Source organism: Archocentrus centrarchus, chromosome 24 (genome assembly GCF_007364275.1).
Source record: "Archocentrus centrarchus isolate MPI-CPG fArcCen1 chromosome 24, fArcCen1, whole genome shotgun sequence".
Classification (NCBI taxonomy): domain Eukaryota; kingdom Metazoa; phylum Chordata; class Actinopteri; order Cichliformes; family Cichlidae; genus Archocentrus; species Archocentrus centrarchus.
The window spans coordinates 203,891-228,698 of record NC_044369.1 but is presented as its reverse complement, the minus strand read 5'-3'; the positions used below and the strand labels follow the sequence as shown (position 1 = coordinate 228,698).

At 41.9% G+C, this 24,808-nt stretch overlaps 1 protein-coding gene across 4 annotated transcripts in view; it reads left to right on the top strand.

Annotated features, from left to right (window-relative positions):
• Nucleotides 1-24,452, top strand: part of LOC115774286 (T-lymphoma invasion and metastasis-inducing protein 2-like) — a 107,260-nt gene extending 82,808 nt beyond the window's left edge. For all 4 annotated transcript variants that reach the window (XM_030721486.1, XM_030721485.1, XM_030721487.1 and 1 more), the window contains 16 exons: nt 4,690-4,755; nt 6,191-6,269; nt 6,495-6,584; nt 12,468-12,710; nt 13,865-13,932; nt 16,778-16,966; nt 17,222-17,290; nt 17,366-17,491; nt 17,702-17,810; nt 17,905-18,084; nt 19,330-19,448; nt 19,555-19,663; nt 19,747-19,805; nt 21,109-21,199; nt 21,305-21,392; nt 21,681-24,452. In XM_030721486.1, the coding sequence (XP_030577346.1) occupies nt 4,690-4,755; nt 6,191-6,269; nt 6,495-6,584; nt 12,468-12,710; nt 13,865-13,932; nt 16,778-16,966; nt 17,222-17,290; nt 17,366-17,491; nt 17,702-17,810; nt 17,905-18,084; nt 19,330-19,448; nt 19,555-19,663; nt 19,747-19,805; nt 21,109-21,199; nt 21,305-21,392; nt 21,681-22,236 (2,241 nt within the window). In that variant the 3' untranslated portion in view covers nt 22,237-24,452. The remainder of the gene's footprint in view (nt 1-4,689; nt 4,756-6,190; nt 6,270-6,494; nt 6,585-12,467; nt 12,711-13,864; nt 13,933-16,777; nt 16,967-17,221; nt 17,291-17,365; nt 17,492-17,701; nt 17,811-17,904; nt 18,085-19,329; nt 19,449-19,554; nt 19,664-19,746; nt 19,806-21,108; nt 21,200-21,304; nt 21,393-21,680) is intronic.
• Nucleotides 24,453-24,808: the final 356 nt, after the last annotated feature.

Below are 24,808 nucleotides of genomic sequence, written 5' to 3'. Positions count from 1 at the left end.
TCGGTAACTTGTATTTTATCCTACATGGGCAAATAAATAGGTTTTTTAGTTCTCTATGTTTTGCTTTGTATCAGAGCGGCAGCTCAAAGTTTGGCACTTTGTTTTGGGTCTCAGATTTGGCTGTTTCATAAAGTCTTTACATGCACTGTTTTGTTTTTTCTAACATTTCTTTTGAGGTTTCACTAAAACTGAGCTTCTCATGGAAACATTTTCTTGAAATTTAACAACAATCTTTTGGAAAAAAATGACCTCTAATAATTTGCAAAAATTACTTCAACCTGGGATTTTCAAGGCATTAGCCTATTATACTGGCTTTGTTTATTTATTATTTATTTTAAAGCAATAAACTCCTGACTCCTTTTTTGTGATTTTTTTTTTTAGGGTTTTTTGTGTGTTTTTATCCATCTGTGGTTGGCTTATCTCTCATATGTATCAGAAGCGAAACCTTCCTTCCAAGAATTTTTAACCAGCACACCCTTATACAACCATATCAGTCCAAATTAAAGAAGAGAAAAAAGAAGAGGAAAAAAACTTACAGGGCTATAACTCTCATCCACACGCACAACCTCTGTCTCTCTGACTCTCACTTAGATTCACACGCACACACAGCACCTTGGCACCATTCTCTTTTCCTTTTTTCTTTTTCTTTCCCACACATACTGACACACACACACACACACACACACACACACACACACACACACACACACACACACACACACACACACACACACACACACACACACACAGCTATGACATTGCAAAACAGCTAATATGACCACTGGAAAATTGTCCTATTCCTTTAAACTCTATTCTTGTTTAAACAACAAATGACACCATACTGGTAAGTAAATTCATCTCAAAATATTTTGTCCTTATTTCCTATTTCTCTCTTCCTCTCTGTCCTACTGTTACACTTATACACACAGATACACAGACCATTGCACACACATATTAAACAAAGCAACCATTTTTCTTTTCTCTCTCTCTGAAACACACGGCAATACAAATACACAGCAGTAGTCAGAGTGACACACACACACGGAGGCCTCCTTAGACACAAACACAGACACACATTCAAGCATCCATCAGTTTCTCTCAATATTCATTATTGGTATAGACTTTTCTTTCCCAAGTGGCCTAATTTTGGGATTGCTTGGTGAATTTTCTGACCTTCTGGTGTCAGATGGGTGAGTCAAAGTTTCTGACCCAAAGATCAACTTTTACCTGATTAAGATGGAGCGATTTCTCCTTTAAACTTAACTTTCAGCTTAATATCTGTGGTTGGGAGTTTACACAAAAAATAATTTTACATCACCGGTTATTTTGAAGTTTCACCCTCTTTTTTATCGGAGCCCCTTTTCTACACCCAGTGTCATCAGTCATTTTGTCAGTCAGTCCAAACTGCAACAACAAAAACAATGTTAACAAGGTACCATTTATATTTTTTCTTTTTTTTTTAGGGATTTTATTTTTTTATTACAAAAACTTTTTTTTTTCTCTTTATTTTTTATTTCTTCATTTCTCTGTATTCTTTTACTTGTTCTTTATTCTCTTTATTTTTTACTATCTTTTGAGGCTTTTAAAGGGTTTTAGTTGCTTTTATGGATTTCTGAGATCAAGGTTCGTGAAAAGAACCGCGAAGACCACCAGTGTTTACTCTATCAACTTTTCTACCGGGAGCCGTAGGCAGACGCGTCACTGTTTACGCCGCTCAACTTTCCAAAGGATATAAGTAAAAGACAAATGTTCTGCTTTAGATTTCAGAAAAACCAGAGGCCCTCTAAACCTGAAAACCCCCTGAGAAGGACACTCGTTCAGTCCACTAATCAGACGGCCCATGGGCTCAACACCATCCAACTCATTTTGCCTATATTTTTCTTTACTCTTTTCAACTCTTTTATTCTTTTCAACTCTTTTTTTTCTTTTTACACACTTTTTTTTTTCTTAAACTCTTACACCTGTGTGAAATGGCTTGAATTACACCTTCCTCCTGTCTTACCACCAGTGACCATTATAATTTGATACAATTCAATATGCAGATATTTAGAAAAGGTCTCTGCCAACCTTCAAATGGAGATCTCCTTGTCACTGATAGCGTCTGGAAGTCAGTACTGTCACGCGGAACCTCGAAGCGGCGATTATCGGTGGCCAAATTCACTCCTTATTCCCAAGAAACTCAAAAAACACAAATAAAAACATCTGAAAATCAAAAACATTCCTGTTCCATCACGTCGGGCATCACCATTTTGAAGAAATATACTTAACAAGAGTGTGTGCTGCTTAAGCCTTTAGGTTTCTGCGTGTTCGTTTATCGAACAGGAATGACACAAACAAATGGAATGAGTCCAATTATTAAATTCAATTAACCCATTTCAAACAGTTTACAGATATCTGGACCAGACTGCATGCCGTGCCCGTGTGAGATGGCATGAAGTACTGGCACCTTCTAATTCAGCTTACAGTTTCATATAGTCACAACTTATCTATCTTGGTTACATCATTATACAAAACAGAATGTGGAAAACAGAGAATTTCAACAACAGGGTATTCAGATGACCTCGAAGTCTCCATTTCTATCATTGTGTAGTCTTCATCAGTGTGGTTCATTGTACAGTCAGAACACAAAGTTCATGATTACACGCAACATTATAAGCTTCTGTATTTTTAATCAGTTATGTTTATCTTCCAATTAAAAACAGATTTCTCAGGCAAGTAAATGTACTTAAGATATACATGTGGCATATACCATGAATATCCCAACATTCTTTACGTTGAACGCTTGGTGGTCAAACAGCGCTGTGGTGTCCTCGAAGCACTGCTTGAAAGGAGGCGTGCAGCAGAACAGATGTTTCTGTGTAAGCTGGATCTCCATCACGGATCTCCTCTCAGATCAGATCTGATGGTTCAGGCTGTGGTTTCCGGGCAGTCCCGACCAATGGAGCCGCTTCACTGAAGGACATGTGGAGCTGATTGCTGCTCGCTGTGTCGACTCTGCAGGAGATAAACACTTACTGGAGCTCACCGCCTCCACCACACCGCCGTGTCTGGAGGGAGGGGGGCTCGTTACCGTAAAATCCTTTATTCCTTCTAGAAAACAGAAGAGGTTTATGTACTGATGAAGTTTTCCTGGATAAATGTTGGTCTACAGTCATCATGTGACTCACCGTGTGTCCAACTGTAACACAAGCCGCCTATTTCCAACCGCTGGAGACCACATTTCATGTCTGTTATGGATGTTTAATAAATGTCAAAGCTCACCATTATTCGATGATGATGATGTTGATGATGATGTGTTCAGTGTCAGTCGGTGGTCCCAGACTCCAGGCTGACGGCGGCTCCTCTGCTCTGATTACCGCTCCGGCTCCACAAACCAGTAATTTCAGCATAGCGCAACCCCCTCAATTTTTCCCATGATTCCCTCGGGCTAATTTTGGTTTTGATGCAGGACAGAATTAAACATTCTGAGTCTTTTATCATTTTTAATTAAGTTTAAATATAGACTGTGAGGGCATAGCTTTAGTTTGTCCTGAGTTATGACTCTGTGTGTGTGTGTGTGTGTGTGTGTGTGTGTGTGTGTGTGTGTGTGTGTGTGTGTGTGTGTGTGTGTCAGATTAAGGATCTCACGGTGATGTAGTTCATGTGAGGTCAGCATTCAAACTGCAGCAAGCTGATACTCAGTTGAAGAACTGTTCAAGTAACACTCAGGTGGTTTTGATCGGCTCTAAATCACCTGTTAGAAACCCAGCTGCATAGCTGTTTGAGAGCAGATCCTCCTACAGCAGGGCTCTTCAACTCCAGGCCTCAAGGGCCGGTGTCCTGCAGGTTTTAGATGTCTCTGCTTCAACACACCTGAGTCAAATATAGAAGTCATTAGCAGGACTCTGGAGAACTTGACTGCATACTGAGGAGGTAATTCAGCCATTTGATTCAGGTGTGTTGGATCAGGGACACATCTAAAACCTGCAGGACACCGGCCCTCGAGGCCTGGAGTTGAAGAGCCCTGTCCTACAGGGAAGGAGGAGGTGGAAGGAGGAGGTGTTTGAGGATTAAAAGCTTTGCGGCTCTTTTATTCTCCCAGAGTTTCTTTGTTCCAAAGAGTTAATCCTTCACAGGAGGCAGGAGATGACTCCCACACCTCCTCTGCTCGCCACATGACCGCTCCACCCCCCCCCACCACCACCACCACCACCACCTCCTGCTGTCACATGACCTCAGCTTTCTTTCCTCCTCCTGCGTCTCCTCTGCATCCTGCTGCTGCTGCTGCTGCTTCTCATCTTTTCCCTTTTTGTCTCCACATTTCATCTCCTGTGAACTTTTTGGCCAATCAGAGCTCAGGATTCTTCACAGGCTGTTCTTATTTTTCTGTCCACCCAGGTGGTGTGTTTAAGAGTCCTAGAGAAAGTTTGAATTTTAAGACTCTGCTTATTTGTTTTATTGTTCTTTTGCCTTTGAAGCTTCAGTTAATTTGGATTTATTGATGTTTTTAATGATCAGATCTTATCAAGTGTAATTACTAGATGTTATTATAAAGCCCGTGGGTAACTTCAGTCCCTGCTGGGTTTTTGTCCTATTATTTACAGTTTAATGTTCTTCATATTTATGAAAAGCTCGTATTGATGAGCTTAAAGTTGAATTTGCTCAAGTTTAATTTAAAACAAAAAATTCTTCATCTGTGTTTTTCTGCAGAATCTGGACTATGTTCACAAACAGATGGAGGCAGCGCCCCCTGCAGGTCATACTGCAGCTCTGCAGGTGTGTTCACTGACATCCCTCACCATCCATTCACCATGAAGACTACTGGCCTCATTAACATCCTTTTCCTATAAAATCTCATAATCAAATTTTCTACGCAGCGAAAAGGTGGCCTTGATTCACGAGGCTCACACAGATTATTATGATTAAACTTGAGAAGCACTGGTTAATGATTAAACTTGAGAAGCACTCTTGATCACATTGATTATACTAGATTATAATATTTTTATAATATTTCTATTTTCATTTTAGAGAGTTTGATTTCTGTTACATGGCACTGAACAGGAGTGGCCCTCCAATCTCATTGTACATCCTGTATAATGACAATAAAGGCATTCTATTCTATTCTATTCTAAATATCTCTGTAGTACTGGCAAATATGAGGTGTGTGATTTGCCGTTGCTACTGCAGTCGTCTTTCAGATAACAGTGGGTGACGATAGTGTATCATCTCCGCTGCTTAATTTAAATCCACTCAGACAACCTGGAGGTAATCCTCAGGTTTTGCTCAGATTTCCAGTTCACTGTCCAACATGAACTGACTCATCTGTTCCCATCCCTGATTAATTGGTTCACAAATTAGTTAAAATGTGGGAATGGATCTCGTGAACACAGACAGACATTTGTGTATTTAGTAAATATTCCCCTCTGTGGTCGCTCCTGAGTTTTTTTTTTTTGATTCTTTGTTTCTGTGCAGTTTGTAACTGAGGTTTATTGGTTTGTTTCTAATTTTTTGGTCATAGTGGATTCATGATTTATTGAAGTCTGAGCTGCTGCAAAGATGTTTTTAATTTAAAATAATGTTAATAAAGATCCTTCATTTTCTCCTGTGAGCAGGACTCAAAACAGACGAGATATTGAAATGACTTGTTCTGTTTTCTCTTTTGCTTTACTGCACTTTTTAAAATTATCATATTTATTTTTAAGTCATTAAATAGTCCCCCCCAACCTCTGAGCTCTAACCTGCACTCACCCTCCCAGTCACTCAGGTCAGCTGATCAGCTACTCCATAGAAAGCTCAGAGGGGGCGGAGCTTTTGCTGTGGAATTCGCTGCCACTGCATATTAGACACACTTCACTGTCCATTTTTAAGTCACTTCTAAAAACCCACCTCTTTTAATTGGCCACAGTCTGAGAGATGACTTTTATTTATTTATTCTACTTATCAATTTATTTATGTTTTAAATGGTTTTTAAATGATTTTTTGTATTTTTATTGTGCTCTTAATGTTAAGCACTTTGGTCAGCATCTGTTGTTTTAAAGTGCTATATAAATAAGGTTGGCTTGGCTTATCAACACAGAAATATCAGCTGATATATCACCTGATTGCAGGTATCTGCTCTTATCAGTCTAGCTCTGTGTTTTGTATCATTCTGTATGTGGACTGAAATAATAGATTCTGGTTGTAATGAGGTTCTCCCATCTGTGTTTTTCAGTTGTGTGACGAGCAGCAGATTCCAGCTGTCGGCATCTTCACCCTGAACATCTGTCTACCTGATGGCCAAAAAGACTTTGGTGAGTAAAAACTGCACATCACCTCACTGAGCATAAACTGAACTGGAATTTGCAGATTTTGGTTTCGGAGGAGCTTGGAGCTCTGTGGGGTTAAAAAGTGCAAAAATTGGGGAATTTTTTTTTGTAAAACTGTGGGGGAAAAAAAAGGTCATGGTTGATGTCTAAGAGAAAAGGTAATAAGCATATTTACCTGTGTCTGCCATGCTCTTCCCCCCTGTGACCCAGGTTTTGCGGTGACGGGTTACGTGGACGGAGTGGGAAAAAGTCACGTGTTTGTCAGCGAGGTTGACCCGGTGGGACTTTCAGCCAAAGACGGTAAAACAAGTGAATGCTGTAGTGTTGTAGTCAAGACCACCTAACCCGAGACCAAGACAAGACCAAGACTTTTAGGGTCCAAGACCAGTCGAGACCAAGACCGAGGGAGGGCGAGACCGAGACAAGACCAAGACCAGTGCCTGACGCTACATGACCCAATAAAATGTGAAACATGATCAAAATCACTTCTCAAATTGATCTGAAAGATCCACATTCCCATAAAATCATCCTGATATTAAACACTCACAGCTCAAATAAATATAACCATCTTTATTTAATCCTCCTGGGTGACTTCCATCATTTATCACAGATTGTAAAACAATTATTCATAGTTCATCACAATAGTCTTACCTTTTCTCTGCCTTTCATAAACAATGCATAAAGTTGTGTTGTTTTTAAGGTGCCGTTTACACGAAGCCGTTTTCACTGGAAACGGTGTCGTTTTGATGCGTTTCAGCCTTTCGTTTACACGATGGCGTTTCAGAAACGATCCGCGTTTACACGAGGACATGTGAAACGATGAAAACGATGTAGTTCCCATGCCAGGCCACAAGTTGGCATTGGTTTTCTCTTTGCAAAGTTTGTTTACGCAAGACGCGCATGCGTGGAGTGACACAGTAGGTAGTGCGGCAAATTGTTCATTACTTACAAAACGGCCAATGTGAGAGGTTTTGTGTGGACCGATGATGAGGTTGGATCGCTGCTGCACACAACGCTGAATTACAAAACGGTAAAAACACAGGAAAAGCATAAGAAGCACTCGTGAATCCGCGAGTACTGTTTATCAGTTTGCGCATGCGCGAAAAACTGGCCGTCGCAACCATAGTGCGCATGTGCGAGTCGAGCGTTTTCAAATCACCCCGGTTTCAAGTGTTTACACGAAAACGCAAGCCGGTGCGTTTCTGAAACGCTCCACTCTGGACCCCGTTTCTGAAACACATCGTTTTCACTCTGTTGTCGTGTAAACAGAAGGCCGAAACTCATCAAAACGACACCGTTTCAAAATGAAAACGGTCTCGTGTAAACGGCACCTAAAACAACAATCTTTGTAAAAATGGGTGCTTTTTCAAATCCACATAGCTAAATGTGTAAAACTGAAAAAATGGCAAACAATCATCGACAGTAAGAACTAAAGCCTTTAATCTTATACAGATTAAAGCTGCAGTAACTTTTATAAAAAATCTGGTTTTTACGTATTTGTTAAAACTGTCACGACCGATAATCTGCGAAAAAAATAGAGCTCCTCCACCTCCTCCCTGAACCGCTCCCAGTCAAAAACAACCAATCAGAGCCAGGACGAGGGTCTTAGCACTGTCAATCACTCCTCGTGTATGCTGCTCAATGTAGTTGTGTGCGACACTTCAAGATTTGGTATCAATCCTATGCCAAGTAAACACAGGCCATTATCACTGATACTGATACCAATACTTTTTAATAATTATGAAGAATTTCCATGAAGTTTAACTGGTTTGAGATTTTTTTCCTTTGGATCATTAATTAGTTAAAACCCAGGATAGAATTGGGCAAAGTTTATATGTAAGTAGAAAATACTTTATCAAAATAAAAGTTATTGTTCTGAAACAATAGAACATTAACAAAACAATTTTCCCCATACATTGATGTCTGGAATTTTTTTTTCTCATAATTTAAGTGTACAAAATCATCATTCAAGAACAAATGCAAACTTTTTTTTCCAGGTAGATCATTCAGAAAGTATAATAAAAAAATTTAATAAAAAATGTTCCTTCATTCACTAATTTTCTACAAATTTAAATTTGCTTTAAATGTTTCATAGCAAAATCCTTTTTTTTTTTCCCAAATAAAATATGTTATGCATCACATGACAGTATAACAAAACACTGTGGGGAGGGGAGGAGCAAAGTGCTCTGTGCTGTGACAGGAGCCACACTTAGACAGTCAGCTCACATCTTTGATGAAACCGCAGCACTGCATACAGGAGAGAAACTGAAGCCAAAGTATCGATCTCATTACACTGATATTGATCAATACCAATACCAACGTTGGCATCCATATTATCGATATTAGGATCGATCTGCCCACCACTAGCTCAATGTACTAATGGCGGAGAAACAACTTACTTACTTCTCTGCCGTTACCATTGGTGGTGGCCATGGTAACTTCAGGCTTCTAGCAAGAAATATTTCTCACCCCAGCGCTAACGCTAATGCTAATTAGTAAGCTAATACTAACCACTAAATGCCGCTCCCACTTGTTAATTGAGTGATGGGGCCTAAGACATAACCAGAAAGGAGTAATCAGTTTTTTTGGACGTGTAGTTACATTTCTCGAGGTGCATGTCAGGTTTGCTTCAGAGAGGATTTTCAGTTATACACAAAGGATCAATGCAGAACTCTAAATCAGGCCTTATTAGATCGATAGAATGATAATTTTTGCATATAATCCAGAAAAGTTACATTTATATATCAAGCATTTAATGTGTCCCAGAGTGCCGTTTCCTTCCACTGTGTTTGCAGAAATCACATAAAAAAATACACAACAAAAACATAATCCAGATTCCTCAGCTGCTAAAAGCATTTCCTACATTTGAATATCAGCCACCATGTTGTGAGCATAAACTATCACGTTTTTAATGCAACAATAGGAAGTGACATCATCTTGCTGGGAGCTGTAGTTGTTTTATTCTTGAAGGCCTCTCATAGCTCTACTGGTGCTGAAAACTAATGTTTGACTATGGCTTTCTGAATACAAGTAGGGCTGCAATTATCAATTATTTTAGTAATCAAATATTCAGTTGATTACTCCGTCAATTAATGAAGTAATTGGATAAGAAATATTATTTCATTTTAACAGTTCATCAGCATATTTTAACTTCCGTACTGCAGATGTTTCTCTGTGTGAAACAAACAGGGTGGATGGAGCAGCTACAAAGTTCTCTTTGCTTCATGTTGCTGATCAGGTGGTTGATAAAAAAACATTTTGACGGATCCCCTCTGTACTGAAGGGAGTGGAGGGGGGGCACCGAACGATTGCTAGTGCTAATGGCAGCCCCCCTTTCCCCAGTACACTGTGGTTATAGGTCTGTTCTCGTGGCCAGGGGTGGACTGGTAATCGGGTGTACCGGGCATTTGCCCGGTGGGCCGACAGTCCTCAGGGGCTGATGCTGTTGGATTTTTTTTTCTTTCCTTTTTTTTTCCTAAGAGACTGGCCCACAATTTAGAGGGGGCGGCCCATTGGCCTCCACGTCCTCTGTAACAGCAATGCTGCAGCAACAGCAGCTGTAGGCAGAGCCGGCCGAGGCATAGGTGACATATGCGGCTGCATAGGGACCCCTGACCACCAGGGGCCCCCAAGTTCGCCCACATTTGTCATGAAATTTTTTTGGTTTGTTTTAATTTTTTACAAATGCCAATTTTCTAAAAGAAAGAAGAGACTATTCTAACTGTCCAGATTTGTACACTTGTAACAATGCTAATTTAATGAGTAGGCTATACTCAAACATAATATTTCTGTCTCAGACTGATGCTGAAAAGCTAATTCATGCATTTATTACTTCTAGGTTGGACTATTGTAATTAATTATTATAAGGCTGTCCTAAAAGCTCCCTGAAAAGCCTTCAGCTGATCCAAAATGCTGCAGCTAGAGTACTGACAGGGACTAGAAAGAGAGAGCAGATTTCTCACATATTGGCTTCTCTTCATTGTCTCATAGTACCATATCACCCCAACAGAGCACTTCTCTCTCAGACTGCTGGCTTACTTGTGGTTCCTCGGATACTTAAGAGTAGAATGGGAGGCAGAGCCTTCAGCTTTCAGACCCCTCTTCTGTGGAACCAGCTCCCAGTTTGGATTCAGGAGACAGACACCCTCTCTATTTTTAAGATTAGGATGACTGTTGGGTTTTCTCTATAATTATTGTGGGGTCTTTACCTTACAGTATAAAGTACCTTCATGCGTCTGTTTGTTGTGAGTTGGTGCTGTAGAAATAAAATTGAATTTAAAAGGCTGAAACAGTAATGCCTCCTAAAAAAATTAATAATCAACTTTAAAACTCCAGCATTAATAACGGTTAAGTTCAGGGGACAATGAAGTGGTATGAAGGGGGCCCCAAATCAAATCTTGCTTAGGGCCCCTTCAAGGCTTGGGCCGGCTCTGCTGTAGGACAGCAGCAGCAGGGAGAGGAGCAGCCAGAGATGCAGGCTTTGGAAACCCAGGGACAGAGTGAGCGGGGAAGTGTAGTTCGTAAGCAGGTAGTAATGTTAGGATAATACAGGGACTTTGAGGTGATGGAGGTAACGTTAGCTCTATTACATGAGAATGATAAGCAATGGAGATTGATTAATATCAATATTTATTGGTATTTGCATACTTCCCAAAATCTGGCAGCCACCTTAATCTGATAAAATAGCAAACGGTCAAGGCCGAGAAGTGTTGGATGAGCAGCAAGTGTCCATTTTAGGCTACATCATAGCATCTTAGATATTTAGGTTAAAGGTGTGTCAAAAGGCTGCATAGTAGTTTGAATTTGTAGCCTCTATGCTGGTTAAACATGTTTTATAAAGCACTAAAAGCAAAATAACATTAAAAAAAAAAGCTAAATAAGTAAAAGCTTTGCAATTTAAGCATTACTAAACTAAGTGTAAAAAAAAGTATTAAAGTATTATTAGCAAAATGTATGCCCACATTGAATAAGAGTAAGACAGTGTCAAATGCTTTTAAGACACAGTTGCGGCCGGTCTAAGCCACAAATGCCAGGGCTGACTTTTTTTGTCCCAGTCCAGCCCTGCTGGTGGCTACAGCTGACATCCTCTGCACAACATGCGCGCACATTCAAACATGCGCACTCACAGCATAGAGAAGTGGGGGCGTGGAAAAACATCTCAGCGATCCACTCGTGTTAAAGGATCATTTTTGTTTTTTTTTCCAAATGACGGAAATCTGTTACAGCGATGAAGAACTAATGTGGAGGAAATGCTCTGCTTACACGGAGACACCTGAGCTGCAGAGTTGAAACAAAACATCAAAGCAACAAATTTGTGTCGAGGATTTTTCAAATTGCGTTACTCCAAGAATCGTTGCAGCCCTAAAACTTAAAATAAAAATTTTAGTTTGTGTATCAAATACATGAAGGTTGGTATTTACCTTTCATGCTGGGATTTTTTTGTTGAATCGGAAGCCTGAAATTTTCCTTTGATCTTCATTTTCCTTCTTACGTCTCTTCGTGTTCATGCCGGTTGTTATTTCGATTTATGCAGCACACGTGTGACCATAGTGAGATCAAACGTGCACATTGTGAATGAAACTGTCCCTGCTCTGTGGTAGATTGCAAACTGTGGTGAAATGATACAGGCGTAAGCAGCGATAATAGCAGCGACCTAGCCGGGGCGGAGTCTGCGAGGTGCTCCTTTGAGAGGCAGAGGAGCGCAATCTTTGTTGGATTTGAATCAGTACGTTTGTATCCAATAAAAGCAAAGATGTTACCAAATAAATTGGACAGTATTCTGGCAATTTAGTGATATTTCCAGAGCTGTGGTCTTGACTGGTCTTGAAATAAAATCCCGAGTTCGCAATGTCCGAGTCCATGACAAGACCGAGACCATCAAAAAGCGGTCTCGAGACCAAGACCGATCTCGAGTACTACAGCACTAGAATGCTGTGAGGAAACTGGAGGAAGGGCTCAGGTTTTATTTAGAGGGAGTTTCTGAGTTTGTAACGTAATTAGCCAGCAGAGGGCACTCCCAACTCTGCTGTCAGAGACTTCAGTGTTACACCATCAGGAGGAGAAAAATTATCTGTTTAGGTGTGAATAAAACAAAGAATTATTGTGTGAATTTCTGAGACACAAACTCTGGTCATGCTTTGAGTGAAGCGATTTCATTTTTCCTCTGTGTCCATTTCCCATTAGGCCTCAGGGCCGGAGACGAGGTCCTGGCTGTGAACGGGGTGGCTATATCTGGCCTGGACCTGGACCTCATGGAGAGTCTCTTCAGACATCGGAAGCTGCAGCTGCTGCTAAGGAGGGATGAGTCACCTGACCACGAAGAACCCACCGGCATCTGGCCTGAGCACGGCGACCCCTCCGACCCCAACTGCCAACCGCCGCCGCCCCTGAACCTCCACACCTGGACCAGAGGTTTCCTGCTAACAGGTTATTCCTGATGCAGCTGTGATATTGATTTAGTGCATTCTTGAAACCCGACCTGCTTCATTGTTGCCTGTTTTCGAAGTATACAAAATTGTTGCACTACGGTGTTGTGCGTGTTACGTCACAGCACTACACAGGCATTTTCTTCATAAATTGTTGCCTGTTGTGTAAATAACTTTGCACCCGGTCCAGGGCCATCCCTCTAACACCATACCTTTCCAGCTGATCAATTCATAACTGAAAAGTTGATTTAAAAAAAAAAAAAACTCCAGCTGCATATTTTCTTTAAGATAAGATAAAACTTTAATGATCCCACAAAGGAAAAATTTGCACATTACAGCAGCTTAGTGCAGAGAACAAGCATGAATAAAACAAATGAAATAGAATAAAATAGAAAAACACTATATACATAAAATATATATATAAAGACACATATACACACATATACGTCAAAACACTATATACAGATATCAAAACATTATATACATTTGTAGCCCTTTGATTGATACCATTTGCAATTTCTTCAGTTAATTCGAAGAATGCCATGAATGTTAATCTTTTTGATCTAAATCCATATTGACCGTCTGTTTGCTCATAAAAATATTCATTCTATCGATGAAGAGGTTTTCCAGTATTTTGGAGAGTTGTGAGTGCAGAGAAACAGCTCTGTGGGTTAGGGCTAGGGGTTAGGGTTAGGGGCATCTCCACATTCTTCCAGAGGCTCCTTTTGTTGGAAACCACCTTCTAATGAGAGATTGCAGATATATGTTAGAGGCAGTAAGTAAAAATAAATTAATAAAAATAATCATCAGAATCACCTTCTCAGATGAAAATGACAGAAGTAGTGTAGTATTAACTCATCTTTAATCTCTTAACTGAATCTGTTTTAAATGAATGGCTTTTATTCTGAAGGCCAGTTGATGCTGTCAGAGTTAAAGCAGCAGCACAGAGGCATCTCCCCCTGGGAATTCTGGGAAAAGTGGTTCAGTCTGTGTTAGGAATTCTCCAGTAAAGATCACAGAGAGGTCAGTGCAGCTGTGATGCAGCCGTCTGTCATTACCAGTGGGGTGAAATGAGACCAACAGCTTCCTGAAGAAAAAAAGTCACCGTCACACTTCATCCTGATCTCACAGATTCATCTCTTATCATTCATCCAGACAGCATCCCGCCTCCTGCTTTCGACGCGGCGGTGAGGACGCCTGAGGACGGTGAGCACTCAGAGCAGGTGAGCTTCAGTCTGTGTGTCAGCGGCTTTGCACTGAAAGTCTGATGAGTCATTTAAAACACCTGGAATCATTTTAAATGATTGTACACGTAATCCATAACAAGGCCTCCTCTGTTTTCTCTTAGTTATTTCTTTGATAGGTTTGTTTTGTGTGTGTGTGTGTGTGTGTGTGTGTGTGTGTGTGTGTGTGTGTGTGTGTGTGTGTGTGTGTGTGTGTGTGTGTGTGTGTGTTTAATCAGGGTTTGAGACACTTTAAAGTCTGATTTATTTGGTTCCCAGAGGAAGCAGCTGTCACCAATGCTCCTCTGCTGAGCCTCCTCAAACTTACCTGCAGAAATCCTTTCCCACAATGCTCCTGTGCCTCCTGGAACTCAGGCCCCCACCTCTGCATCACATGACCTGCGGTCAGCCTGATAATCCAGCTTACACAGTCAAGAGTGTGTTTGTAAAGTCAGAGCAGAAGGATTAATGTTGTCTCCTTGGAGAAACACTCACAGCTCGTAGGTGTTTTTTGTGACTGCCTCCTTCTCTGAGGGCAGCGGCAAGAACACAGCCCCCGTGGGCGACCTCTGATCCCAGCTGAAGCCTCTTTGACGTTGTTCCACTCATTCACCATGGGCGCTCTGTGCTGGGTGCTGCCGATGGAGGAGGACTGGGAGACCCTGGAGGAAGAGGCGGAGGATGGAGGGGAGGTGTTCCCCTGTGTGGGGCTGCTGGAGCGGCTGCTGAGACTCCTGGACGAGGCGGCGTGCTGCCTGAGCTGCCACCGTTCCACCGATGGCGTCATCCTGCTGGTAAACATGCTGCTAGCTCGTTGTAGAGCTGAAACTTGGTGTGCAGGAAGTGATCAGAAGCTTTCTCTGTGTTGCCACTTTAGATTTTCTTATGTGTGTGAGACTCTGAGTGGTGTAAAGTTCATTATCACAGGGCACATTGTCTGGTCACCCTTAAATTTGTTGTACCTGCTCAGACAGAAAGTAGGACAAGAAGAACCTACTTGTCCATGAGAACATCAGCAAAGGAAAATAACCCCAACCTCAGATGTCCCAGGACGACTCAGAGTCAAACAGCTGATCTCTCATGTCTAAAGGTTCCAGTTTAGGTGCTTCAGGACTGATGAGGATGCCTTCCTTTGGAGGGTTTCTGAGCTCAACCCATTTAGTAGGAAGAACAGTTCAGGATCCTCCAGGTGGAGCTGGAAGGCTCTGCCAGAACAAAAGTCCAAAATAACTAGTTCAGTTAAAAATATTCAAGATGTGGACACATTCAGTCATAAAAGCTGGGTCTGTCAGAGGTTTAAGTGCAAAATGTTTAAAATCCCAAATTTGAAGTCATGCTGAGAAACATGATGATCCTGAAACAGATGAATCTCTGAGAGCATTTCTGCTCAGTGCTGTTTCCCATTAATGAGCAGATTCAATGATTCTGCTTTCCTGAACCTCCTTTTTTTGAAGCGCTCACATGTAAACAATACGTGACCTGGAGCTCAAAAGTAAAAATGAATCAGCAATAATCTGATAACTGAAGCATCTGACAGTTCTGCTTTTCATGAGAATTTCCTGCCTCTGATTCTTGAGGACTCAAATGATTAAAACTCTCCCTGCGCGGTTGTGCTGAACCTAAAAATCCAGTTTTTCCCTTCAAAGAGTGAGTTTTTATCATTTTGTTCCAACTTTCAGGAATTGTGCAAACACTGGAAAGAGTTTGACCATCCAAAGAGCACATTTCAGTTTGAGTCATTCAACCTTCTTCGGAGAGATTTTTCTCAGTTGCTGCTGCTATTTCAGCCTTTAATGAGTGCATTTATGTGCACATTCATGTCTCAGGTTTCTTCCAGTTCTTTATCTGCTCTGCTGAAAGCTGGAGGTGTATCTTCAGTTCTGCTCCTCACCTCCTTGGGTGGGTAACTGTCACTCACTGCTCATTTTCCTGAAGGTAAGTGTGGAGTTTCAGATCTCAGGGGACTCCTCCTTCCTGGAGGTTCAAGTGCAGCGAAGCCTCCTCGTCTCTTATTAAAAGCTCTGCAGCTGCAGGGCGAGCAGATTGGAGCTCTGAATTCATTGGGCTATCAGGCTGGCAGTTCAGATTATGCTGTTGATCATCATCATGTTTGCAGCTCGTCCTCTTTCAGGGTCGCAGCACCGCTCAGAACAGAAACAGGTTTGTGTTTGTTTGCCTTGAGTTTGCTGTTCAGCAGCTCGTGTGTGTTTAACCTCCTCTCAGTGATAATCACTGACTCAGCAGCCAACTTTCACCTCCCAAAAATCCACTGGACAGATTTACCTACTGATCCTCCTTCTCCTCATTCAGGGCTAAAGTTATTTCTGCTCGGTGTTTATGGAGTCGCTTGAGTGTGCTGCGGATTTAAAACTGAGTGGAACTCCATTCTGTAGTTGTTCGATCCATCCATCCATTATGTTAGCAGGGCTAACACAGAGAGACAGACAACCATTCAAAAAAGATGCATGTGTTTGGACTGTGGGAGGAAGCCGGAGAACCCAGAGAGGTACCAAGAGAACATTCCAACCCCTCACAGTAAGAACCCAGCCAGTTCACAGATTCAAACCCAGGACCTTCCTGCTATGAGATAACAGGGCAAACCGCTGCTGTCTGTTTCTAAAATGTTTTTTAATATATTTTATTTGTTTTTGTTATTTCTTCCCTTTTTGTTGCAGTCACACAAAGAAACTTGTTCAATTGACCAACAGATAAATATCAGTCAGCGTGATCTGCGTTGGCTGATATGTCAGATCTGATATCTGTTTTCTGCTGTTTCACTTCTTTAATGTCGAACATGTGAGCGACAGGTCGGTCCAGATCCTGAGTTTCTGTGTGTTCCTCCCAGAATGTGGACCGGGTCTACTCACTGTACCAGACCTTCCCAGAAGGCCGGACAGGAGAAGCAGATGTCCCTAAAAACCCATACTGCAGAGGGGCTGGCCTGCAGCCGCTGAGCCCCGCCCAACTGAGTGTGTGTCAGCGTCTGCGCAAAGTCATCCAGGAGCTGGTCGACACCGAGAAGTCCTACGTCAAGGTGCAGATACTGCAGGAACACTACTGCAGCTACTGCAGTATTACAAGTGAAATCAATAATCAGCACTTTATTAAAGCAGACGTGAATATGGTTTAAAAACACATTTACTTCCAAAATAAGAAATAATCAACTGTATTTAGATTTTGTCTTAATTATACAGTGTGCTTAAAAAAAAGGGGTATACCTTTTAAAAAATGAATTTGTGTTTAAAACTACAGAAAAAAATTAAATTACATTTTTCTGAACTTTTTTCAGGATCTCGTCTGTCTTTTCGACATCTACCTGACGCCCCTGCAGAAGGAGACCTTCCTCAGTAAAGACGAGGTAAAAACGAGCCCACAGGAAGTGAAATATGGTCAGGTTGTTTGTGCATCTGACCGCCCGATCTCTCTCTCTCAGATGGAGGCGCTGTTCGGCAGTCTGCCAGAGATGTTGGAGTTTCAGAGAGTTTTTCTCCAAACACTGGAGGAGAGAATCGCCGCCTGTCCGAATTTCAGCAGCCTGGAAACGCCCGAACAGTTCAAGGTGAGAATCCGGCAGTGGGTTCAGGCAGATCTTATTCATTATTTTATAATGAATAAGATTTATTCTATTTTATTTTATTCATTATTTTTTTCTAGTGTTTTGTGTTGTGTTTTATTTTGTTTCTCTTTTTAAATATTTTTTAAAAATAAAGTTTTTGATCTCTCATCAGATAAGTAAATGTTTTCACACCTTGTCTCTGTTTGTGATCAGAAACTCCTCTTCTCATTGGGCGGATCTTTTCTTTATTACGCCGATCACTTCAAGCTCTACAGCGGCTTCTGTGCAAATCACATCAAAGTCCAGAAAGTTCTGGAAAGAGGTGAAAACCACAGACAAAAACATCCATTTAAACAACTGAAACTCATGTAAACAAAAGTACATTAAACCTTTAACTCCGCCTATCTGTGACTCAGCGAAAACAGACACTGCCTTCAAGCACTTCCTGGAGACCAGAAATCCGACCAATCAGCACTCATCTTCTCTGGAGTCGTACCTGATCAAACCTGTTCAGAGAGTCCTGAAGTATCCACTGCTGCTCCGAGAACTCGTGTCCCTGACAGACACAGAGAGCCCCGAGCACGCACACCTCACAGGTAAAGCACACCAGGGTTATTGTAGTTTTGGATTTTACATAATAATTTAGTTTTATTGTGTTATAACTTTTTTCTCTAATTCAGTAGGTTTTAATTAGATTTTAGAGTGGTTTTGCTCATTTTTATTAGTTTCTATTTTTTGTTTAATGCTTAATTTTAATTTAATTTTCATTAGTTTTAGTTTCATGTGGTGTCAGGTGCAAAATTCAAGGTGAAAGAGTAACTATTGTGTAATAAGAACTCAACAAATTATACCATTAAAAAAAATCACATTTGACCAACTGCATTCGTGCTTGTGTAGCTGCATTATGTGTGTTAATTACCTTGTGGTCCTGTGCGGCACCTGTGACTGTTGGGTTTTCTCTGTATTATTGTAGGGTCTTTACCCACAATACAAAGCGCCTTGAGGCGACTGTTTGTTGTGATTTGGTGCTATATAAATAAAATTGAATTGAATTGCTGGTGTTTTACATGCCGTGCCGGCCAACAGAAACAAAAAATGCTGGGACTTTTTCCCCTCATTGATCTTCGCCCTTTGTAGTCAGTGTTTTTTTTTTTTAATTTGTCCCTCTATTTTTTTTTTTTCATTCCCTCATGTCTATTCTGATTCAGCAGTCTCCCTCCAGGAATTTGCTGCCATTTATGAGTCCTTCCTCTCGCCCTATGCTTTGATTATTATTCCTGATTGTTATTCTCTCACTCATAAATTGAAAAACTGCAGCAAAAAGTAGCCAGAAATGCATGAGAGGACTCGACATTTCTTGAGGAGCGCAGGTCAGGTTACGTGATAGCTTAGTGCATAGGTTTAGAGGGGTTTCCGTATAGCCGCCTTGTGCGTTCTCCTCAGGTGGACTTTGAGGTTTTCCTCTTGAGAAGGGTTCCACACATTTTGCCATCATCCACAACAAGTCACTCGCTTCTATCTGTCTCGCTATCGTACTCAAAGAAATCCCATATGGGACTCTTCCGTTTTCTCCCAACCTTTGCTGTTGCCATTATTTTGCAGACTGGTGCATTGAGCAGACACACACACACACACACACACACACACACACACACACACACACACACACATACACAGTGTGGTGTCATGCATGCACACCTCACAGGTAACACGCACATCAACTTAGGTACTGAAGCATGTTTACAGCTGTGATAAAGACTGCAGCCTACAGTTGGCGCCTTCAGCTCTTGTTATCTAAACGTGTTTTGTCACTGGCTGCACTTCCACTGTTGTCCACTCAGAGGCGCTGCGCGCGATGGAGAAGGTGGCGAGTCACATCAACGAGATGCAGAAAATCTACGAGGATTACGGCTGCGTGTTCGACCAGCTGGCTGCGGAGCAGAGCAGAGCCAACAAACAGGTACACACACACTCACACTCACACGCACCACGCACACACAAACACACACACACACTGAGCATCACCTGTGGACCTGGGACACTGAAGGTTTTTTCTCCGCCCTCAGGTGACAGAGGTCTCGATGGGGGAGTTTCTGGTCCACTCATCGGTGGTCTGGTTGAACCCGCTGCCCTCTCTGGGTCGCCTGAGGAAAGAACCGGAGCTCACTCTGTTCGGTGGGTAAAGACTTGCCTTTACTGTTCTTTACCTGCACAGGTAATAACTGTGTAGAAAAACACGACTCTCTCTGTGTCCTCAGTGTTCAAGCGAGCCGTCATCCTGGTTTACCGTGAGAACAGCAAACTGAAGAAGAGGATGGTGAGTCCACGTCTACTCTTCATCGCCTGACTGATCACATACCTGTGGAAGCTTATTTATGCCAATATAAACAAAAAAAATTCAACCACAAGAAATTTAGATAAATTATAATTAATAAATGATGATAGAAAACAAAGTGAAACAGAGAGCAGTCAAAATGTCTAAGCAATTTTTTACATTTGAGTTAAATAATTAGAAAAAAATGAAGTCAAACCTGTCAATTAAAAAGTTATGAGACATTAAGCAGAGTTAAAAAGTCTAAAGAGGCTCAGAAGTATAATACAGTAAAAAATAAATATTGTGTAAAATAAAATAATACAAAATTCAAAACATCAGTGTGTAATAAAAAAATCTGATATTTATTATGTAAGAAAAAATATTAATGTCAGAATTCTGGTGAGAAATATAACTATAAAGTCACAATTATGTAACAAGCCAGAGTTTGTACTGAAGTAGTTGTAAATATGAGGTATATTTACTTTTCTAAATTAAAAAATATATATATATATTTGTGATGGGCAGCACAGTGGTGTGGTGGTTAGCACTGCTGCCTCACAGCTAGAAGGTCTGGGTTCGATTGCACCTTGGCCCGGGCCTTTCTGTGTGGAGTTTGCATGTTCTCCCCGTGTCTGTGTGGGTTTCCTCCCACAGTCCAGAGACATGCAGTCACTGGGGTTAGGTTAACTGGTGATTCTAAATTGCCAATAGGTGTGAGTTTGAGTGTGAATGGTTGTCTGGTGACCTGAACAGGGTGTACACTGCCTCTCGCCTCATGACAGCTAATTAGTCTTTGCCTATGACATCCTCATTAACATCCATCCATCCATCCATCCATTCGCTTCCGCTCATCCTGTTCAGGGTCGCGGGGGGGCTGGAGCCTATCCCAGCTGTCACAGGGCAAGAGGCGGGGTACACCCTGAACAGGTCGCCGGCCAACACAGAGAGAGACAAACAACCTTTCACACACACATTCACGCTGTCATTCACACCTATGGGCAATTTAGTGTAGCCAATGAACCTAACCCCAGTAAGTGCATGTCTTTGGAATGTGGGAGGAAACCGGAGTACCCGGAGGAAACCCACGCAAGCACGGGGAGAACATGCAAACTCCACACAGAGAGAGGGAGAGGCCTGGGCCAAGGTGGAATCGAACCCAGGCCTTCCAGATGCTATTCTAACTGTGAGGCAGCAGTGCTAACCACTGCGCCACCGTGCTGCCCATCCTCATTAACATAATGTTGAATATAGAACTAAAACACCTCCACCTGTTCCCGTCTTCACTTTTTGTGTTTCTGTCTCACAGACCTCCTCCCGATCAGCTGATCTCGACCCCTTCAGGTTCCGCTGGTTAATCCCAGTTTCAGCGGTTCAGGTCAGACCAGCCAGCATCACAGGTCAGTGGCCAGTCAGAGTGAGATTTATTACTGCAGTGCTGGTGCAGCAGCTGTCCAGCAGGAGGTGCTGTGATGGCCTGAGCTCACTCCGTGTTGTATGTGCAGGCTCTGAGGACCCGTGTGTGTGGGAGTTGGTTCACAGCAGATCTGAGGTGGAAGGACGACCAGAGACGGTGTTCCAGCTGTGCAGCAGGTACCAACAATCGATGAGTTTATTCAAAAAACAAAACACCGGCTGCAGGTGTAGTGAATACTTAGCCCACAAAATTTATATTTTTGCTGTACAGAATGGGGCTGTATGGATGAGCGTGAGAGCACCCCCTGTTCTTTGATTCTGCGCTCTTAGCATAGTGGTTCAAATGACCTCCTGACCTTAATTTAAACCCTGGTTCCTCTAGAGGTTCTCAGTCCTGGCAGAGGTTCCTGCTCTGTAAGCAATGCAGAGATTAGAACTACATTCAGCTGTGTGTTTGTGTTTCAGCGGTTTGGAGACAAAGGCCAGCGTGCTGCGAGCCCTGCGGACACTCCTCAGAGACCGAGCGCCCGTGGGATCCCTGAAGAGGAGCAGGTTGACAGCTGAGAGGAACGCCTCCTGGAGGAGGAGGCAGCAGCGCTGCTCCGACACCCAGAAGACACCTCCCCACCAGCAGGAGGAGAGCAGCAGGTCTGACGGCATCCTGGGAGACACCTGCTCGGAGCCTCTGCTGCCGAGCCACGCCTCCACATTCAGCACCTCCGCAGGGATGAGGACCAGACTTTGCTCCCTGACTGGCGAACTGGAGGCACAGCTGCAGAGGCTCAACTTCAAAGAGGAGGAAGTTGAGCGAGGAGCAATATCTTGGAGCGAGGAGGAAAAAAAGAGGGGGAGCTGCAGCCTACAGCGAAGTCCTGGAGGAGATTTGCAGGACCTCAGCAACCTGCTGGAGAGAGACTTCAGCATTCAGAGCATGACCTCCATGATCAGCGAGGACTGCTTCTATGACCCCCTGATGGGGTTACCAACGACTGCCGTGCCCACACTGCAGGGCCAAAGCTAACATGCTAACGTGGGGAGGACGGTCACACTGCGACGAGTCGAACGAAATCCAGACAATCGTGCTGGAAGTTGAATCTGTTATCACACCTGCACTGCAGACATGAACATGAAGGTGCATGCTGCATGTGAGAACAGATGCCATCGAATGATGATCATTTTCCAGAGTGTGAGGCAGCTTTATTTAGAGGTTCCTGTAGGTCATCACAGGTCACCACGTCACACCAAAGGCAATGCTGCCAGACTGGCTCTGAGAGAAATCTGCATCGCTTCAAGAATTCAGGAGTTCTGGAAATTATCTTGTTAACAGTGTTTGGGAGAGCAGCATTTCTCAGCCCTCTGATTGGCTGTGAGACTGGTGAAACTGAAACCTCCAACAAACCAATAAGGTCTGGAGGACAAATGAGAACAGATTTTTCCACAAGAGGAAGTCAAATCAGCTGAGATTTTTATTCTCTTCAGCATTTAAAGCTACTTTTAGCTCACACATTCTTTAATGGGGACAAAACCAGAATAAATAGCAGCAGAGAAAACATCAGAGTCAAGCTATTTTAAATAAAGAGTCCAACAACCTGGAACAAATTACAGGAAAAAGTCATTAAAGGAAAAATTGTCATAATTTCAAATGTTCTGCTGTTGCTGTAAAACATCACTTTATTCTCATCATGTCGGGAATTATTTTTCCTCACAAAATAATTCATTCAGTCTTGAGTTCTTGAAATCCTAATCTTTCTAAAATTCTCATGATACTCGTGATATTTTTGTCCTCAAAAAGAAATCAATTTTTCTTTACAAAATTGATTTTCTTCCCGTCTTAAATTTCAGCTTTTACTTAATTAATTTTTATTGTCATAAATCTCAGAAATGTGGTCTCTTTCTACAAAAGCTGCATCTTTATTAAAAAAATCAGAATAATGTAAAATTACCTTTATTCATGCACAAAAAGAAAAAGACATTTGTTCATCAGATTCTTTTTGTCGACGCCTGTAGTTTGCATGAAAGATGCAAACTCTAAAATTATAAATGTATGCTGTGCTCAGAGTGCATCACAGCTATCTAATCAAAGTATTGAAATACCTACACAGTTTCCTGTCAGAAAAGTCTATTTTTCCTCATATAAATTTATGATAATTTGCTTTTTAAAGTTAATTTTATTTTCAGCATATTGCAGCTGTTTGTTCCAAATATTTCGACTTTATGCTCAAATTTTCTCTCTCAGAGGGTCTGATTTAAAACTGATGAATCATCTCGGGCATCTCAGTAGAACTGCTCATCAACCTCAAAGAATAAACCGAATATTTAGTCTCAAAGACAAACTGCAAACCTCAGAGACATTTTCAGAAACTGTGGAGTGTATTTTTAAAATGATCCTGGAGTGCAGCAGGAAACCCGATGAGATGAGCAGTTGTGTTTTGAAGGATCAAAGTGGATTAATTCATCTCGCCTGACGTCAGAAATTGAAGAACTTGGTGCTCAGTTCTTTTCACATCTGGATCCGGACAGCTTTTCATTTTTATTCTGGAGCAGGCCAACGGGTCCAAACGTTTTTGTGGCTCTCGCTGCCTGAGCTCATCGACAGTTTTTAAACTCTCGTGATGTAAATATTCTCCATGTCCATTTTGTAGTTTTCTATCAGATACATTTTCTTGACAAAAGCTGTTTCTGGTAAAAAATCTGGAGCTGCTGGATCAAAGCCTTCAGTCGAGTTTTTGTATTTATATATTTGTAATGTTTTGTGACCGAAGCACTAGAAATGTCAGTGTTCTTATTTTAAATAAGCTCTTTGGGTTATTTTATAAACTGTTAAGGTATTTGGTAATTTATTTTATTAAATATTTGTGTACATTTTTGATGTTAAAGTAAAAAAATAAAATAAAATTTAATCAAAAGATGTTTGATCCTCATGCCATTTATTCCATCTCTGGACAGATGGTACCAGCATTAAGGCCTTAGGCTGGCAGGACTAGACACCAGCTGACAACTCCCTAACAAATACTGGTTGCTAGGGGGAAAATTTGTATTCCCCAACTGGTTGGCAAGTGGTTGCTGGCTGTTGCTAGCAGAGACTGAGGGTGCTGCACCAAAAACCTCCTTCTGGTCACTTTGGTCGTAGATTGCTGCAGTTGCTCGTAATTTGCTCGTAGATTTTGAACTACTCTGTGAGTGTTTGTGAGACTGTGAAGTATCAGCAAACACAGTTGGCAAGTTCCCAGTTTGTAAGTAAACTCTTTGTGTGTGCATGCGCACATGTTTGGGTGTGTGAGATATCCTTTCAACTCTTGTTGCACAGTGTAGACAGCTGTGTTAATGCACTGTTTTGATTACATGGTGTCCCAACAACTTGTTATTAATAAATACGGAAACCTGGATCATACGCGTCTCTCATGATTGACATGGTGTCAGAAGTGGGACGTCCCTCGCTGTGACTGAGCCGGACGGAATTTCACATACAACTCGGCACCAGGAACGGAGGTGAATAAATCGCCGGAATGGCAGACGGATTCAGACGTCCCGATCCCCTCGTCTTTGACGGAAATGTGGCAGAAAACTGGCGTAAGTTTGAACGTGAATACGAA